The following is a 19,648-nucleotide window of genomic DNA, read 5'->3' as shown; positions in this document are numbered from 1 at the left end:
AATATTCGTTAACAAATTATCTTTTAGTGGCTGAAATATTTCACGAGATTGTCGATTTTGTTTTTCAGGCTCAAGGAGCCCTAAACAATTGCGTCCTGGGTAACACAACGATATTCGCCGAGTCGCCTGGAGATAACGAGGTTACTGCGATTCTGCAGCAACTCGGCCATGGTGGACAGCAACAGGCCGGCGGTTCTGGAGGAGCCGGATGGGGCCTTAGATCAACTAACAAAGCTGGCCCGCCGCCCGATACATGGGGAGGCAGCTCTAGTCAGCTCTGGGGCGCTCCGCCCACCAGCAATTCCCTGTGGAGTAACGCGGGAATTGACAACAGCGATCAGCAACGAGCAACTCCCAGTTCTCTCACCTCGTACTTACCGGGAGATCTTTTGGGAGGTGAGTCGATGTAGAGAACGAGAGGCCATCCGCCCGAAATCTCGTCAAATAATTGAAAAATTCACTTGCTTATTACGCAAGTCCAGATATGCAGCTCGGCTGACGCAAACTTCGTGATTGAATGCATATTACTTCCCTTCTGATCCCCGCCTCTCATTCCTTTAAGATTACATGATTACATTTTGTATATCTTAGTATTATCATGTATTGATCAGTGTCTTTGGCTAAAGCGGATACGAGATGTGTCTGCTTGTGTAATCGTTGATGATAGGAGAAGCTGAGCATGTGAGAGGATGAGGGAATGGGAGGGGGAGCTTAGAGAGTGATAGACGGTGTGAAAGAGAAAGAGCGAGAAAGAGAGAGAGAGAGAGAGAATGAGACGGACGAGGTCTTCACGAAACGTCAATTATATTGCTAAGAAACGCAATTACTATAACGAGTTACTTAACAAAAAAAAATTACTACCCTCGTATCCGCCTTGAGTAGAACACGCGTAAGCAAAAAAAATCGCAGCGGCATACAGCCAAATCGTGCGATAAATATCTAATTTTACATGACAAACTACACTCTACACATATAACACATTCATAAAGAACACTCGACAAGAAAGAAAGGTACTTGCAAATGTGAATTTTGCGGTCGCGTCATTACTTCGAGGAGATTTACGGATTGCGGAAGATCAAGTTGGACCAATTGCAACGGTCTCTTCATTAACATATTGGTGCGTGTATTGCGTGCGATTTGCCACGATGTATAACGACGAAGTGGCGTTCTCGTCGTTCCAAGCCAATCTCTAGTAAGCATTTCTAATCTGAAGGTAACGTGTAGAAGAAGGAAGATGAAGAAAACAAAAAGAGAACTCCGCGCTCTCTGCCATTTTACTATGAATGGCAGGCGCTTTTCAATGAAGATTTATCGGCCGAGGGTCTCTGATCAGGTCAAAGAGTGTTCCATTTTTGCTGGACAGTTCTGAAGACTGCAGCGAGTATCAAACGTAGACTGTATCAATCTAATCAAAAGAAAGAAACCTTAAAAAAAAAACAAGCATTGACGTCGCTGCCTGGTGTTCTGCCCCGACCCCGACCCCACCCCCCACTGCACTCTCCGGACCCCCCACGAATGTGGAAGAAACGAAGAATGCAGGGATATCAGATCAACTGGGCAACGACGCAACGATACCAAATGTTATCGCAATAACGTAAATTTTATTCTATATTAAATCTAGATGCCACCTGTCGTGCCAATGTCCAGTGTGTCTCTTTACCATTTATTAACGTAGAGTTTAAATGAAAAAAAAGGAAGAAATACATGCGAAAGAAGGAACGGGGGAAAAAACGGATGAGATGAAGATTCGAGGACGAGGTAAGACCGAGAAAAGTGCTGACGAAACGGCTAATAAAGCGGTTGAAAGGTCGGGTTTACATTAAAGTAAACGTGAAGACGAGTAATGAGCACTGCGTACTGATTACCGGTACGTAGCATATTACGCTTCTCATTAGTGATGTTCGAACTCGAGGAATCACGATGATCCGCGTAAGATCGCAACGCGAGTAATGGCGATGTTACGAATGTATGGCATTTATTACGGGCGCATTGCGGAGCTCGGTCTAGGATGAATTAAATTAGTTTTTCTCTTCAACGTCAAAGGTACCTGAATGGACTGATAACCAAACGACGAACAAGCGAACCGTTATTTACTCATGCACAACAGTTTCCTTTTTATTTTTCGCTTCTCCGTGTCGGTGAAGGATTTTTTTTTTTCCGGGAACGTTTCGCGAGATCAATCACTGGCGCAACCGCGAACGACGTGAAAGAGACGGCTTTTTTTCCTTCGTGAACTGAAAGATGTAGAAAAAAGAGTAAGAGAGAAAGATATATATATTATATTACATATATAAGCATATATGAAACTAGAAGGAAAAAAAGAAACAATCAGGACGCTGTTCAGCGAGACGCGCGCAATAAAAATGAACAACTACATATACACACACGCTGATCATACACGTTTGCCACGCATGACTGAACCTGCATGCTTGCAAATGTCAAACACGCCAAGCTAAGGAAACGTACATAGTAGCATTGGTCGACAATGATTCCGCCGCTTCCATGCGATCGGTCGAGCCTCGCGGATACCGGACCACTATATCCTTTGGCGTATATCAGTAAATCAAAAAACATTGGGAATTTTTATATTTGTTGCCTTCCAAGGGGAAAAGAAAGAAAGAGGTGAGGGAAAGAGAGAGATCACTTCTCGTAGGAGACATCATCAAAATAAAAGTCACATATTTCGCGCATTATACGACGGGGTGCATCGGTCCATGATGAGGCCGCGAGATGAGAAATCCGCGTGGTTCCGCCGGTCACGTCGCTTCGACTCTGTCGGCCAGTGTTGTCATGCGTAATATTTAATTTTAATATTTTCGTAAGATTGCATAATCTAAGGTATTCATAATTATTGTGTAGCGTAAATAGGGTTCAAGTGGAAGTGGTAAAAAATACGACGATGCGATTATGACGACTATGTGAGCTGCCCTTGCAAAAACAATACAAGAAAAAAAAAGAAAAAAAAAAGGTGAAGTAGTGGAAGCGCTGCTTATGAGAGTCGTTCTGTACATAATTATATCGTATTCCTGAGAGAGTAGGCTGCCACGCAAGTCGAGAAGACGAATTTTTAAGCGATAACACACAGGCTAGATAGAGTAGTAGTATTAAGACGGTAGTATTTAAGGATGATGAAAGTAAGGCAGTGTGTGATCGCTTAAATTTTCAGGTCGATTCCATCTGTTATAACAATCCATGGATAATCCATCCATGGATTTCATTTACAGATTCCGTCTGTTACGTCGCTTCTTTCAAGTTGGCGTATCGAAGACGACGGGAAATAAATTTTTAATCAAATTGACATTTTAGTTGAAAATAAATTTCTTACTGCCTTCAAGATCGGATTTATCAATGGAACTTACTTAAACGAAAAAAATTGAAGGCTGTCGAATTGATTTACGCTTCGCGAATTGCGTGATCGATTACTTCCAAGGGTACGATATAAATCTCATAAATCTCCCATTACTATGTTATATAGTAACACAGACATACCCCTCCCCCTGTACATACATATATGTATGTAATATGTATATGTATGGTATAGCATAACGCCTCCTTACATTTTACTTAACAAAGTTTAGTAGTGTGCGATAAGTAGAGTGGGAATATGTGGGAAAATTGTATTAGGTATAAAGATAATTATTATATGAACTTATGCTGCACGCTTATGCTACATACCCTAAATTTATGATTATGAACTATTGATACTAATAACTAAGTAACACTATAGTTGTATTTGTGGGTGATAAGTTCTGACGCAAATTGACAAAATAATTCTTTGAATGAAATCTTTAAATAATTATTTTAAGACGTTTAAAAAGATTAGATTAAAAGATAGGCATTTTTAAACGGGGCAAGATATATAATGGCGTTCTAACAGTTCTATAATAGATTTTAAGAATGTAAACTTAAAATATAAGTGTTTGAAGACTTAAATTCATGAATGCAGGTATAAAAGAAGAAGAAATGTACAATGGAGTGAGTGAGGCAGAATGGACGTGAGAGATGAGATAACAGATGGAGCGTGTGAACGTACGAACGATTACAGTGGACAGAATAGAGGGAACATATGAACGAAAAGTAAAAGCAAAATCCAATTGCTTGCTTTCACAAAAAGCACGGAGCGTGGTGTGATAGTGAAATAAGCGAATCATTCGTTTGCATTTCTCAATACCTGCAGACATGCGTTTTCATTACAGTTTTCTTCTTTGCCTCGGTAAACATTTTAAGTGCAAGGTAGCGTAAGTTAGCACACATGCTAATTTACGCTACGGGAAAGGCTAATCGAGGGATTGAATAATATTTAAAGTATAAAGGGCCGTTAATTTTGAGAATCAAAGGGGGGGGGGGAACTTTTCTCCGAGTTAGCCAAGATGAAATCGGTCAACCTAATGCTAATTTGTTGTGATAACAGTGATTTACAGCCAAGGTATTTATATTTAGCTGTTTAGGGTCTCTTACGGTGTGAGTAACGGTATGAGTAATCGATATAATCCAATGGATTTTAATATTAATAGTACCATAAAGTTTAATGAATAAATTTCAATCGCGTACGTAAGTAATAACAGTAATAATAATAATAAAAATAATAATATCTCTAATAATAGTGATTGAATTAATGATCAATTAGAGATCAACCAATCAGGAGTAACTGATTAAGAGTCAGTGAAAATGTAAATGAATTGGTGGAAATGAATCATTGACTTTGATAATGTAGAGATATATATAATATATTATATATAAAGCTCCCGAAAGGTGCAAAGTGCGTACTTGTAAATGTGCGTGCGTGAAACTTGTGCGTATATATGTCATACACAATTGACTAAAACATATTCGATCGATCGTCGCGATGGAATTGTACGAGACGCGCACTAGGTGCTGCGTGCGAGAGGATAAGGCACATTCACATACATACACATGTGTATTTGCGCGCGTACTTTTTATGCGATAATAAGGTAATAAGGGAATAATATGAAAACTATAATTTTTAAATGATAAACACTTTAACGATACCGACGCGTGTAGCCTATCGCTTAATTATAATCTAACGCAAGTTAACTTTAATCTTTCTAACTCGTTGCCTTTCATTATTCGATACATTTTACACAAACATACGACATACACATTCACAGATACATATATAAATAAAATACACAATCGCGAGATGATAAATAAATAAATAAATTCGATAAAAATGGACTGACTAGCGGACGTAAGATAATAACTAAATTCGTTAATACACACAGACACACACGAGTACATACTTTACAAACACTTGGTACAAAACAGTTGTTTTATTGGTGGTTAATAGCAGCTAAAAAGAGATAGGAAAGTGTCAGGAGGCAGGAAAAGAAAACTGTGTTAATGGGGACGGAGAAGTAAATTATTCGTATATCATTCTGATAGTGTGAGATTCACACGCGACCCTTATTTCTAATTTGGCTTTTAATTTGTACATATGTATATCGAGTACAATACCTAGCGTTTAGTTTTCATTTATATAGCATTGATCAATTTTTGCAGAAATTGAAACACGATACGAGAAAATGAGTTGAAAAATCGGTTTCAGAAATGCATTTACGTTGATTTTTTACGCTCGAATTTTATGCAATGATATTTTATGACATTACTATTAAAGCAAAATATTTTTATACAAACGAAATAAATAAAAAGAGGCAGACAAATCTGTAGCTCATAAGAGTTTGTTCTGTATACTGGAAATACTTCAGGATAACGAAAATGATCGTGGAATGGCAGTGCTTTTTTAATATATCTGTTTTGTTCGTTACATTGATATCTCTATCGATAGAAAAATACTGAAAAGCGAACGTTCCAAACAAAAGAGTTTCATTACTCGATGCATGTCGTATGTGATAAATAATCCTTCAACAAGTTGTGAAGCGAAACTTGTGAAACAGCGTTTCCGCGAGGATCGCGCTATCTCGATAGAAAAGAAACTCGATTTTGTCCTCCCGACAAGATTTTATCCTGTAATTTCTCAATCATTCGTAAACAGGAAGGTTCGCATTTATATCGGAGCGACAATCGCTTCATATCAATTTGCAACAATAATGGTACAAATAATCGTATATAACAGTATTTTTAATGCCTCGTTACATCGCACGCGATTGTGTATAATATAACACATGTGCAATAGCTCGTCAAGACGCTTACGTAGAATTATAATTAATTATTAATTAGGACATATCGCACTGCCGTTGCACCGTCATTCCGCTTTTTCCGCTTTCTTTTTACGCGAATAATAGTCTTCGCTTGTGTGTGCCTTCCCTTTTTTCTTTCGAGTGTTATGTAACTATATGTAAGATCGATCATTGTACTCCTACTTGACATTTTTATAGAGCTTAACTCGTGACGATGTACGCTGTCGCTCTGATGTGATTTTTTTTTAAGTATCGCTGCTACGAGGGATCAATGTCTAGAAATCGCGCTGACGCTTATTACGACGAGCCAGTATTTTCTTCCACGTGACAACGGTTTCATCGCTACGGCAAATCGTTAGACGAGCGATTTGTCCATTCGATAGAGCCGCGCGCGTGACAGTCGCGATTTCCTACAGCCGTGATCCCGAGATGCAGCTATGGTCCGTAAGAAGGAGAAAAAGAATATCTATATCTCGTGGTCCCTGCAAGCCGGTATTGTCGTGTTATACCATACCACTTAGCGTGTACCGCGGTACAATGGCAACTAGCTATCGTACAGTATTAGCTATTGTACGGAAATATCGCAATGTCGTACGGTCAGCTTACGTAACGAGAAAATCTATCGTGGACCATAATTGCGATCCGGGCAGATGCAGGCTGTAGCCAATCGCGATTGATTCGTCCCCCGCCCGCGTTGATTCTTCTTCTTAGGCACCAAGTCGTCCGAAAATTTCCGAAGCGCATTAGGAATAAAATCCTTCAATTAGACTATATATGTAGGGTGTATTGGATCAGTAGTTTAAGGGGTCTGCTTTGTCTCTCTGGTGTCACTTAAAAACCAGTCCTAGTCGGATCCACGCGCGTAATCAAATTGGAACTTCGAGCGGACGCCAACGCCGTTTAATCATTACTTTTAATTGTTTCATAAACACGCCGCTCATTACGATGAAAGCAAGCTTGGTTTTATTTTTTGAGAAAGTCGGGGGGGGGGAGTGATCCGGCTAATTCACTCGCATCAATGTAATCGTGCTTCACTTAGGAAAATACCGTCACGCAATTAGTCCCGAAAATTGATTCTAGATCGTAGGAAATTGCCCCCAAAACTTGTCTACTAATTGTACGTATCGATTCGGGTTCGTGCTTCTTATAGATAATTACGTCGTCGCGTAAACGTTTATGGACGAGGACTATATTTGCTATATATATTATATATATATTAGAGAACTGTTGGTTGTTATTTTAGTCAACTTGCTCTCGAGTATCGTATATCATTGTTGCATTTCCGCACCACGCGTTTCCTAGTAATTGAGTCACTAATTTAGTATCGCGTATATGTATGTATATATAGAGCGTCAGTGCATTTCGTTTCCACTTGATATCGTATACTTACTGGAATTTACGCCCACGAAACAGAATGCAACGAGAAAAGGAAGTGTCCTGTGAAGAGAAATCGAACAGTTTCGTATTGAACAGTGAACTGTGTTGACAGTTAACTAATTACTGAGTTAAATTTGCATTAACGAGTTATTTCGTATGTTATTGTCTCACGTGTAACAGACGTAGGAAAGAAAACTCGTTAATCGGGATTAGCATTAATCGGTGTTAATTATTTGGCAAGCAGCTTAGAAAATAGACTTAGAAATAAGCGACTCTCCTGGGAATTCAGAGATCGATGAAAAAGAACCTTGAAAAGATTCGAAAGATGGTAAGCGGTAGCGTTTTTTCGCGTATTTCAAGCAAAGTATTCTTTTCAGTCATTGTCTTATAAAATTATCCAGGATTCCCAGTTTTTGTCTCGGGTTGTTTTGATTATTGAACAACAGTATTATGCCTGGGACACATTACACACAAACACATGTACACACACACACATTCACACAGGACTCATGATATTAATATCGATGATCGGACTTTAAATCCGGTGGTATTAAACCCAAAATTGTTTAAAATGCTTGTTTATAGTCATATATAAACAATTATGTTCCGAAATTTCTAGTCTCACTTGTCACATTCGCTTGTACAGAACAAAGTCCTTCTCATTTGTCTGGTATTATATTTTTAATATAAATTCTTATATGTAAATCAATGCTGTTACATGCTTACGATGTCATTTCCTGTGCGACTAAAAGACACGTGGTTAAAGTACTTATTAGAGAGATAAAGAAAAAAAGAACCACTCCGAGAAAATAGGGATGCAGAATTAGCTTAAATAGAACGTTTGAACATGAAACCTCGCGAAGCAGAAAAAGTTACTTTGATGAAATAGCGCTTAAATATCTTTCGAGAGATAAAATTACTAAATACTGAATATACTTATTTCGTGTGCGGACAACTGGAATAATATTTGGAAACTGGAAATGTTCGAGATCGGGGTTGCGATATTCATTTGAAATAAATTTCACGGGACGCGTATTACATGTGTCAAAATTGATAAATTAGATTAACAACAGGAGCAAAGTTAAAGAAATAAATACTAAGAGATTATTAAATAATTATATGTCGGTGTTACAGAATTATAGGTAGTTATCATATGCGTCATAATTTTGTGATTGGCTTATTTTAATACATTATCTGTGAATCCCGGAATATTCCACATTTTTTGAAGCATTCTTGGAGTATTTCGATTATTAATATATCAGCGCACGCAAATTAATCATCAGGATTGAAAAATCCGAATATTTCGTTACCCACAGATAATGCGTTAATACCAGCTTGAAATTGTATTAAGGATTGCATAAAAGAAGATTCAAAAGTTCATATGAATATTGAGCATTCAGCATACGGCACACCAAAAGTAGCATACTGAAAAGCACACATCAATTTCTTGTTACATTTATATCATTATTTTAAAGCATTTTTATTAAATTTTACATTTCAAGTTATGTTGTAAATTATATATATTCTTCGGCTTTCACACGATAACGAACTACACATCGTTTAATGTGATATCATTGGGTTGTAATAATTTTTATTAGCTCATTAAATCAGGCACCGAGTATAATCGTGCGGATGGATGTAATGTTGCGCAATGTGTTTATTTAATATTTGTAGTAGATATAACTGATATTTGTAGCAATATATATACGAAAAGATCAATTCTTCGCGTACAAAACAAACTTTTATTGTGAAACATGCGTTATTGTAAACTAAGATTATATATGTATAAGCATTATAGACTGAATATTCTGTGTATAAAAAAATGACCGGTAGATGCAATCCTGTATGCTGATGACGAGGAAGTGAAATAATAGCGAGTATCTGTTGTGTATCAGTATATGATTTACAACAACAAAAAATTTAAGTTACCCTCATGGACTTTGTAAAAATAAACGTTTTAGATTAACTTTATCGATTTTATTTTATTTTTGTTTTATCTTCGTTTATCACGTTTTTTGCCACGTATATACGAGACGAGCGTAATTCAGCTTACAAACCCTTCGCAGACGAGGGATTGAGAGATATCGAAATAGAGCGTGAAACCGTGCAATCGGTCCGAGTATTACGAGAGTCCGACGATCGACGTACCGTAAATCCGCAACGGAAGCAAGCGACACGTTCGCAGTCCACAGAAACGTACAGATTTTTCCGATAGCTCCGATATTGCTTAAGGGATGAAATAGTCGCTGCGGTCTCTTCTCTGAGAACGCAATATTGTATAAATCCGAAATATTATTCCAGATGTTTCGCGTGCGGAAACGAGTGTTCGCAGTACGTGTTCTAGGAGGTCGGATATACTGGCGAGAAGCAAAAAGGGCAATAAAGGGTAAAACGAAGGCTTAAATGCGTCGTACGCAAGCGTATAATTTAATCGGTGATTATTCCAAGCACTTGTCCCCCTCCGCCGAGGGATGACCGGCTTAGAGTGCCTCGCGTGTGAACGGGATGTTCTTACGACCCATGCAGAGCCTTCCACGAAACATTACTTACTTCTCACTCGAACGCGTATACCATTAGCGTAATAATAATGTATTTAAAACGCGTAAAACACGGAGCGTCAACTTAAAACAAAAAAAGAAAAAAAAACAGAAATATATCCGACGTTGGATTCCTCATCGAGCTACAATGATCTTCGCGAGCCACGTTTCGTCCTCGTCGCGATCATCGCGACGATATCAAAATCCGGCGAGGAAATCGATCGCGACGTCGATCGAAAAGACAAAGAAAAGAGAGCAGAACGAAGAAAAAAAAGAAAGATCGGTATTCGCATACCGTATTTGCACGTATATACGCACACATCGCACGCGCGCCCATTGTCATAAGGTGTAAAAAACTAATAAGGACTCCTTAGCTCTTAAGCGACGTTAAGAATTAAAAAAAAAAGAAAGAAGAGGAATTAACATACCCACATACATACACATACACATACATATACATCTGCAATGTGATATTCTCGTGTCTTGTCCGATAAGACAGACGTTCATTCTAACGAGTATAGTTGGCGTTTGTCCTTCTTTTCGCGTTAGTCCTTAAGGTATATCTAGAATATATATATATATATATTTAAGGGGAACTCTACATATATACGTAAGAGATAATCCGGGAGAGTGTGTGTACGTGTTCGGAGGTTTTGCGGATAAAGTGAGAGAAAAGAGAAAAATGCAAAAAACAAAAAAAAATGAAAAGAAACCCGTGTGACAGAGAAAACGACCAAAAATGTGCGAAATCGAGAGATGTACAACGTAAATTTCGCGTTTTAGGATAGATAACTGTTCGGGGGGGAAACTATCGTCACGAGATCCAAGGGGTGCGTCTTCTAGGGACTCCATCTCCCTTCGTTCTTCCCCTCTTCCTCCTCCCGTTTCCACTTCTTTTCATTCTTCGGGCAAAAGTACTATGCTCTCGCGTGGAAGGTTGTAAGAGAATGCTCTCGCGCATTTCCACTCAATCTCAATCTCTTTGTAAGGGTGTAGTGAATTAGTAATTATAACGCACTTTAAGTTTAAAGAGTCTTATTCTATCCTACATATCCGTGACTCGTAATTTCACGCTCGTCCGTGTACGCTGTAGCGTTCGCGCGTTTAGTATACCGCCGAGTGAAGTACTGTTTATCCTGTATCGAGATATCTACGATTGCACGTTGCGACAACGCCGCGCGCACCGCGACAGTAGCCGCGTCGCGCTGTCTTCGACCGCGACGCGCGATCGTACGGAAGATAAAGCGTGGCTGTTGAGGCAAGACCGCAAGTCAGAATTACTTGCAATTTTTCATTCATCTACTCTTCTCCGAAATTTCACGCGGTGAAACGTTTGCGACAGCCGAATCAAAGTATACATCATCGTTTATTCTTTTATTTCGCATTAATCCTAGCATATCCGCGCGGTTATTTAACGTGAAAAATAGTGTCTTATTCGTGCACCGGATGAGTACGTTAATTTTAGACTTTATTATTAACTGGAACAAACGTGCCGCTGGCACCGCTGCTAATTTTTTCGTTTTTTTATACTACGCTATATCCAATATGTACGACTTCATTTATGTTTCTGCATACAGAGTTAGCTGCATCCTGCTGTGTTTCGATGTACCTGAAACCGGTGGTAAGGGTTTTATAAAACATCTCGTAATTCTCGCGTCTCGTGTAAAACGCGACGTGTATTTCCAGCGACGTGTGTATCAGCGTCTATTTAGCAGGTAACCGGGATTTGCGACGCGCTCCATATACGCAGATCCGTGCATCGATGCCAGAAACCCCTGTATGACATCGCGCTATAAAACACTCGCGCAACGTCAGTCACGTATAGATCATCGTCGGGGACGATTTTTCCGCTGTAGATCGAAACAGTACTCTTTGCCCGTCCCCTCAACTCTCCTGCCTTTACCTCGTTTCGTTCATATTACACCGGGGGTGGTGTCTTCAGCCTAATTCCCAAAAAGAAAAAAAAACTTAGACGGCTGTTGCTCCCGGGGGTGAAGAATAGTCTGCAAAATTCTAAGTGTGTCACATGCCATCTTAGTCCGTAAGCGTTCATACTTATTTTTCTATACCGTATAAAAGTATAATCGTTCTATCGTGTAGCTCGTAACGCTTTGTTAGTCGTCATAGTTTTTCGCCATCGTGTCTGCCGCGTTTGCCTTGATTCATCAATACACTTCTTCGTTTATCCGCACTTAGATCTTCATACGTTGACGCAGTGACTTAGATCGCCTAATTTCTTCTCGTAATTTCGTTCGGGGTCTCGATTCTATCGAGAGAGACCGTCAGTGTCTTTTCGGGGCCGAGAAAGATAATGTTTACCGTGTGTTAATTAGTTTCTCTCCTGTTCTGTAAAAAAGTGAAATTATAACGCGTTGGCGGTGCGCAGAGCGTGACTTTGATTGATCTTTCTTTCCAAGTGATCTTTCGCACTTTATCGAAGGATATCGAACGATGCTCGTTCCGCGCCGTCTCGAACGAGAGAACCGCAAAGAAACCCAAAATTCAAACGATACGTATTAAAGTGCGACGTGATATTAAATTAATTGTCAACTGAAGATTAAATTAATTGTCGACTAAGATCGTGGTATAGGTCTGTAATAATTAATGAATTTTAACAGTAATTGGAAAATATCTATGTATTTATTTGAGGGCATTCAAAGGAATTCTTCTAGGAATACTCTTTTGTGACAAGGTGTTACTTTTACCTCGCGATTTTAAATTATTTCTAAGATTTTCTCCTTGGATGTGCGTGTAATCGACTGAGATTACGACCAAGATACTTGTTTCGATATTAAGCTATAAGAAAAGACGAAATTTTATTTTTTCACGGATCTCGGCGTCTTTAAATTATTTTTAAGGCTTCCGTTCGCAAAATGCGAGCTCTTCGAGTAAATCGATTGAAATTAATAAGATAATAAGATACTTGTTTCGATATTAAGCTCATAAATTCACTGGCGTGTGATCTTGTTCTGGTTTTTTATTGACGGTTTGCGCTCAAGTTTATTTTTATAAATGACTTAGGAAATGCCTGATATGTTTTTACAAATTATATAAGGAAATTGTACATTAAATAATCGTACGGTATAAAAAAACCATCCATATCCTCTCTCTATCGACCTAAGAAACAATATCTATCTAAAAGTTTAAAGATTCTCAAGAATATAATTCTTTTCTATGTGTAGCGTTCCCTATAATCTTAATTATATCCTACGATTAATTGTACATTCTCTAATCGCGCGAATCTGAATAAATTATAATTTATTTTTATTTCAAGTTCCAGTATATATGGCGACTTTCCTTTCAATGCAATAAAATATTAATTATCGTAAGACGATTCATTATATTTACCATTTTTCGCCGCGTACACTTTACGTTACCGTTGTTCATACCCCTGATTTACGCAAGATTTAATCTCGTAGCTTCGCGGACGGAATAGATAATGCTGTAATGTGACATCAAGTAAAATGTGAAGACTAAACGCTTGCGATAAGATTAAACGCTTGGCAAGAGCGATAACGCGCTTCGTGTTAAACGAGAATTTCCTGTACATATATGTTTCCGCTATTTACTTATTTATTCGGTTACATCGTAGAGAGACGAAGTCAACTGTATTTTATAATATCGGTAACAGTACTAATCGCATCAATTCTAGTTATTTATCGCTTAGTAGTGATTATTTGCTATTCTCGATAATTATACTTTGTGTTCCGTAATAACAATCTCGATGCAATCTATAAGTGCCCGTATAAGCGTTATCAAGGCGGTCTCATTGTGTGTATATCTACTAAAAAAGCTTATTAAATCTATAAGATAATCTCGCGGGAGCTCGTCGAAAACGTCTATTGATCCTCAATAATAAAAATATAATAATACTAAATAATAATAATACTTTAATACTAATAATAATATTAATAATAATGTTAGCAATAATGGTTGTCTAATTTAGCACTTTGTGTAACCTAATGGCTGTCTATGTAATTTAACATAAACTTCTAAAGGTAATTACTTTCCGAAAACTGACACACAATCCGCTTCGGAGGCAATATCGCGCGCGACTGATCGAATTTATTAACGCGAACACGCCCGATCGACGCCAATTAATTAAAACCGAAGTCTTGCCAATCTTGCGCGTTCTGGATCTCGAGGAAAGGAGGAATTTACGATCTAAATACCGTTACCGACAATAATGGCCCGAAAGTGATATTCGCGTGCTGCTGCAATTTGCATGCGAGATATATATCTCGGATAAGCGATTAACACGATGTTTCGTAATATTGTGTAATAATTCCGTCGCCCGCGTAATCGATAAGTCACGCCGAAAAAAAGAACATCATTTGCGACGACGAAATTATTGTGCAATAATATCGATTGACGTTCGCGTCATTTCTATAACAGCCTTTCTATGTGCAAACGGCTGTTCGATATTAACGACTTTCCTTCCGTTCTTTCTTTTAATATTGTCAATTGCACCGTGTTCCCTTCCTTTCGGGTTGTCGGTGATACCTTAAGTTTACGTATAAGGAACGTTTCGTCGTATATCAGGATCGCATATTTCAGGTTTAATTCTTTAAATGGCTTAAAGGTAACACCTATGATATTGTAATATCTGTCTTTTCCATATTTATCTTTTAAAAAAAAAATTGTGCCACTATAAAGGGATGCATTTTCAAATTGGTGAAGGAGACACAAGATAGAGAGAGATATTTATATGTCTCTGCGCGCGTACGTTTCTATATGAAAATAATTACGAGCGTGCCGGATTGAATATATTGGGACGAGGGTATTTCGTGTTGCTTTCCCCGTAAATTCTCGTCTTCGCGATATCCCGCAATCTCATAGGCTATCATTAAAGTCATTCATCGCGGAATTGAAACTGCTACTGGTATCGTCACTCTATTATTATTAACGGCGCAACGCGCCGTTACTGCTGATATTATCGGTATTATACTCTCGCTGCTGTGTTACTACTGTGTCACCATTACTATTTATTGCTACCGTTACTATTACTATCGCTATTGCTACTATTACTATTATTATCGTTATAGTTATCGCTGCTAAACTGTTGCCGCTGCTCCTATTATTACCCGTTACTAATCACTACTTATCACCGCTATACTTACGCCGCCGCAATCCGCGTGCGCGCATTTTCGTTTTCCAATATGCAAACACTATTTTCACGTTTCTACTATAACTTGGAATGGCGCTATTCGAGCTCTCGTAAATTGTTAAGTACAAAAGTCAGTCTAGTTTAGGATAAACAAATTAACGAGAGTTTCTTCATTATTCTCACGGGTCGGAACAACGCTTTGTCTACCTCCGAAGCGCTGTAATAAAGCCGCGACACACTTCGCTTATTTTCTTACGGGACGCGGGATCAGCTATTCCGAAGCGGCGTGTTTTACGCATCGCGGGTCGAGTCGCGCACGCTCGGCAGTTACATTACCACTATATTCTTATTTGCCGACGTGTATCCAGTTTTGTACCCGATTCGCAAGACCAATCTTAAGTTTGTCGAGCACAAATCGTATATATATATAAGACGTCGGGAAGACGGGTCTATATTACTTTTTACAGAGGGCAAACAAGTTATTTAGGGTAATGCGAAACTGTTGGAGTTCCGTAGGCACTCAAAACGGATCAACCCTCCGTAAATCCGAGTATTGAACGTGAACGCTACTTTTATGACGTAAAAACCAGCTGAAACGACGGTACGACGTTGCCGCAAGCGTCTAAACCGGGGACGTAAATTCAACAATATTCACGAGCTCATCGTCCGTAATGTAAGAACGCGGGGGAGCTCATCATCCTCTCCGCGTGGAAAATTGCCTGGATTACCCAGACGGTCAATTTCGGTTTCGCGAGACCGAGAGGAATCTCCGCAACGTCCGCCGGCATCGCGCAAGCGACGCGACCGCGTCTTGAAGGACTTTACTTGGACTTTCGCTCGTTCTTCTGGATCATTCCACGTTATCTTCCCTCGTGCGTTAGCTTCGTTTTATCTTGGAAAGTCAGTAGTATTTGTCAAGTGCCACCTGTCTAAGAGGCGATGTTTTCCGGGCGCATTTTGCACGCCAGTTTAGTGAATAAATTTCGCAAAATTGTGGGGAGGGGGGGAAGGGGGGGATGAGAGATCGTAAGAGGAATAGAATGAGGAAATCGAAGAGAGATGTGTCCGAGATCGAGGCTGGCCGTGCTCATGCCGATTCTGTTACGCGATCGCAAACGAGAAGTCGCGGATACCACAACCTAGTCATCGACTTTCGCGAGCGTGTCGTTCGCAGCTTTTCGCAGGGCTTTCACCTAGCGATAGCTTCTCTCTTTCTCTTTCTCTCTCTCTCGTCGCTGGTCTGTACAAATTTCGCCCAGCGATTCTCTCTGTGTTCTTGCGACCTCGAGACGAGAGTTTCGAAAGAGATATCAAGTGTCTATCGCGAAGGAGAAAAAAAAGAAACGCGGTGATATCGCCAGTCGCGTCCCGGTACGGTCATCTCTGGCGTAGGAGAACAGGAGGAGGTCTCTTCTTTCCGATCGTCTTGTTATTCCTAGCCGTTAATTAACTTTTAATCGAAAGCGAAAAAAAATTCATTCGGTATGTTGTTGACGTAAATGGTATTGGACGTCGAATTTCCTCAAAGAAATTGGGTGAAGAATACATTTTAGCAACAATATGATGAATTTTTAACCAATTGAATAAGATCTTATAAGTTAATGTTGGTTAAGGATCAGTTGAATGTGACGATAAGTTGAATCCGCGACAGTCTTTGATTCCTAGTGATTAGATATGAAGCTATCTCGGGTCTTGTAGTCCCACACTTCTTTGTGATTCGCACGATGGTGACGGAATCGATTAAGCAAGCACTGTCTATAACGGCTACAATAAATGTGCAATATATACATGTAACAGGCATGGATTTATAGTGGTATTTCTGTATTCTGTACCTTTAGGATTTATCTACGATTAGATTTTAGCTTTGCTACGTTAATTCATGCGTTTTTGGCAGTATTGTTCGACGGAATCTCTGCCGAAGTAAGAAGACAAAGATATCCGAGTTTTCGTAACGTTATATTTTGAAAATTTGGAAAGCCCAAATGTGACCAACAATCTTCTGTTTTTCTTTTTAAAACGGGAGCAGAATCCGCGGATAAGAGAGTCTGATTATCGAGTGGGTGGGAACGCGCGATAGAAATTTCTTTCTCCGTAAGGATATGATTTCGGCGTATGATTATGGACGTACCACTGTACTTATTCATCGCGAAATACGTACTGTCCAATGCCAACCGACAGCCAACCGGGATTGTAAATCGTATCGCGTTCTTACGATCTGTGACCTGAAAGGATCTGTCGACTTCTTAATTCGCTCGATATTAATCATTACGCTTCGATTAAACCGAGTCCTCGTTCAAGAGAACGAAGGGAAAGTCGCGAATGCGCTAACGACCGAATTAAATGGCCGATGACTTCGTAAGATCGATCGCGAGCGCGCACTTACGAGGGATCAATAAAGTAACTTTGTCGATATCAATTCGCACATATTTTTCGATCGTATTCTAATCTCTAGACGGAAGTTCGAAAAACGAAAAATATCGCTCTACCTAGTTGGTTCTTCTTTTAAAGAAAACGAGGAAAAAAGGAGAAAAAAAGACACATTCTTCTAAAAAAAAAAAGACGCGACGCAACTGTCGCGTAACTTTGAACACTGCGTGAGAAAACGTGAGAAACTGGAAAGTGCTTTGTGATAACGTACAGTCGATCTTGACTATACTTACTGATTAAGTTGCCGTAAATCTCAATTCGTCTCACGAACGTTATCGACGATCGACTCAATTTCGACGTGTTAAATGTAGGGATTATAGCGAACTATACAAGTGTTCTCGTTCGTTTGGATCGACGTCAAAATGACCACGAATTATTGAAGTTACGACTTGAGGGACGTTCGATTTCCGGTATCGAGCGATTCTCTCCGATACCTGGGAGGGCAACGGTCGCCAGGAACATTTCTCTCTCTCGCGAGATGAACATCATATACGCGCGTCGGGCAAAATCCGTGCGACACGATTGTTACAATGGTATTATAATGGTATTATACAAAATCGTATAATAATGGCATTTGGTGGGACTAGCTCTCTCGAATCTTTCTTTTCTGTATTTTTACTGTCCCTTCGACAGTCGATAGGATAAAATCAGATCGAACGATTGAAAACCAAGATGTTCTTTAAAAAAAAAAATCTACGTACTAGTCAATTTCTTGAATATAATTAAATACGCGTTTAGTCGGACAGAAATTATCACTGGTCAATAATTTTTTTGTATTTTTTTTTATTTTGTACATACAAAATTTTAATACGTGTATTAAATATCGCTAAAGACTACACGGGGAAGATAAAATAGTAAATTTATGAAAGTGTGAATACTAATCAAATTGATAATAATTAAACAAATATTACAGCTCTTTTAAAACAGCGCTACAAATATTTTATCTTGGATGGGATGGACTATTTGGTTTAGAATAAGAAAAACCGCGACATCTTAAAAAAAAAAAAAAAAAACGCGATGCCATGAACCATGAACCATTATTGCATCAGGGCGTAAGTCAGATTGCCGAACTTCCCGATGTTGTTTACCGCGATCGAAATTTTACACGGGGGCCTTTTAAAATACGGGCGTTCTTATCCTTGCGTGGATTCCGAGCGTCTGTACGTGACATCGTGAACGGAAGAGTTATTACAGCGAAAAATTAGTTCTCCCGCTCGAAGTGAACCACGAGAGCTGCTTTTGACTCGAATTCACGGCGCGCCTCGCACGTTTCCCCGTGAATGACGGTGAAAGCTCCCTCGCTCTCGACGAACACGTCGCCCTGAATTTCCCCGGTCGACTGAGCCCCCCCTCGAGTGTACAGGGTCAACAAAGGTTAACCGTAGACTAGTCGCGGAAAATAACGCGACCGAGTCAAACGCGCCACAAAAGCAGCACGAACAAACGGAGCTGCGATTGCAATTTGAGGAAGGCAGAGGTCGAGTTTCGCGCTCGGGACACAAATGCGATGGAGATGAGACTCGCAATTTTTTTTCCCTCGCGTCATGTTAGTACGAAACTTTTTCTCGCAAGCGGTGCAGATCCGAAACGGTCAATGAACAGCGTGAATTAATTTAATTCCGAACTCCGGCAATCGTTAAATCGCATCGCGAGGGCTTTACGGCGAACGATAATGGACGGAGAGCACTCGATTGTAAGGGCACGTAGCACGTAGGAAAAATACGACAGAAAAAAGAGAGAAAACCCAGAAAAAAAAGAAAGATAACGAAGAACAAAAAGAAATTTGCGGAGCTTGGGGACGAACGAGCGGACGCATTGAATCCGTGACTTTTTTAAGGCGTAAAAAGCTATTTAAGTATAACGATAAGGCTAACACTTAGGCGCTAAGTTACTAATCTCGTAATGGTAAACTAAAGTGGCGAGTATTTTTAATAATAACTTGTAACTCTTCTAAACGAGAGACACCTAACGAACATAATCAAACGTCCTTTATGTGTAAGTTATGAATACTTTGCCTTAATATTTTTATCCGTGTGAGAAGA

At 39.4% G+C, this 19,648-nt stretch overlaps 1 protein-coding gene across 5 annotated transcripts in view; it reads left to right on the top strand.

Moving 5' to 3' along the window:
• LOC112463672 (trinucleotide repeat-containing gene 6C protein) overlaps positions 1–19,362 on the top strand; it is a 31,216-nt gene extending 11,854 nt beyond the window's left edge. For all 5 annotated transcript variants that reach the window (XM_025030175.1, XM_025030174.1, XM_025030176.1 and 2 more), the window contains one exon: positions 69–19,362. In XM_025030175.1, coding sequence (XP_024885943.1) covers positions 69–410 — 342 coding nt within the window. In that variant the 3' untranslated portion in view covers positions 411–19,362. The remainder of the gene's footprint in view (positions 1–68) is intronic.
• Positions 19,363–19,648: the final 286 nt, after the last annotated feature.

This window comes from Temnothorax curvispinosus, unplaced genomic scaffold (genome assembly GCF_003070985.1).
Source record: "Temnothorax curvispinosus isolate PA1 unplaced genomic scaffold, ASM307098v1 QBEX01013525.1, whole genome shotgun sequence".
Lineage (NCBI taxonomy): Eukaryota > Metazoa > Arthropoda > Insecta > Hymenoptera > Formicidae > Temnothorax > Temnothorax curvispinosus.
This window is presented reverse-complemented; position numbering and strand designations above follow the sequence as displayed.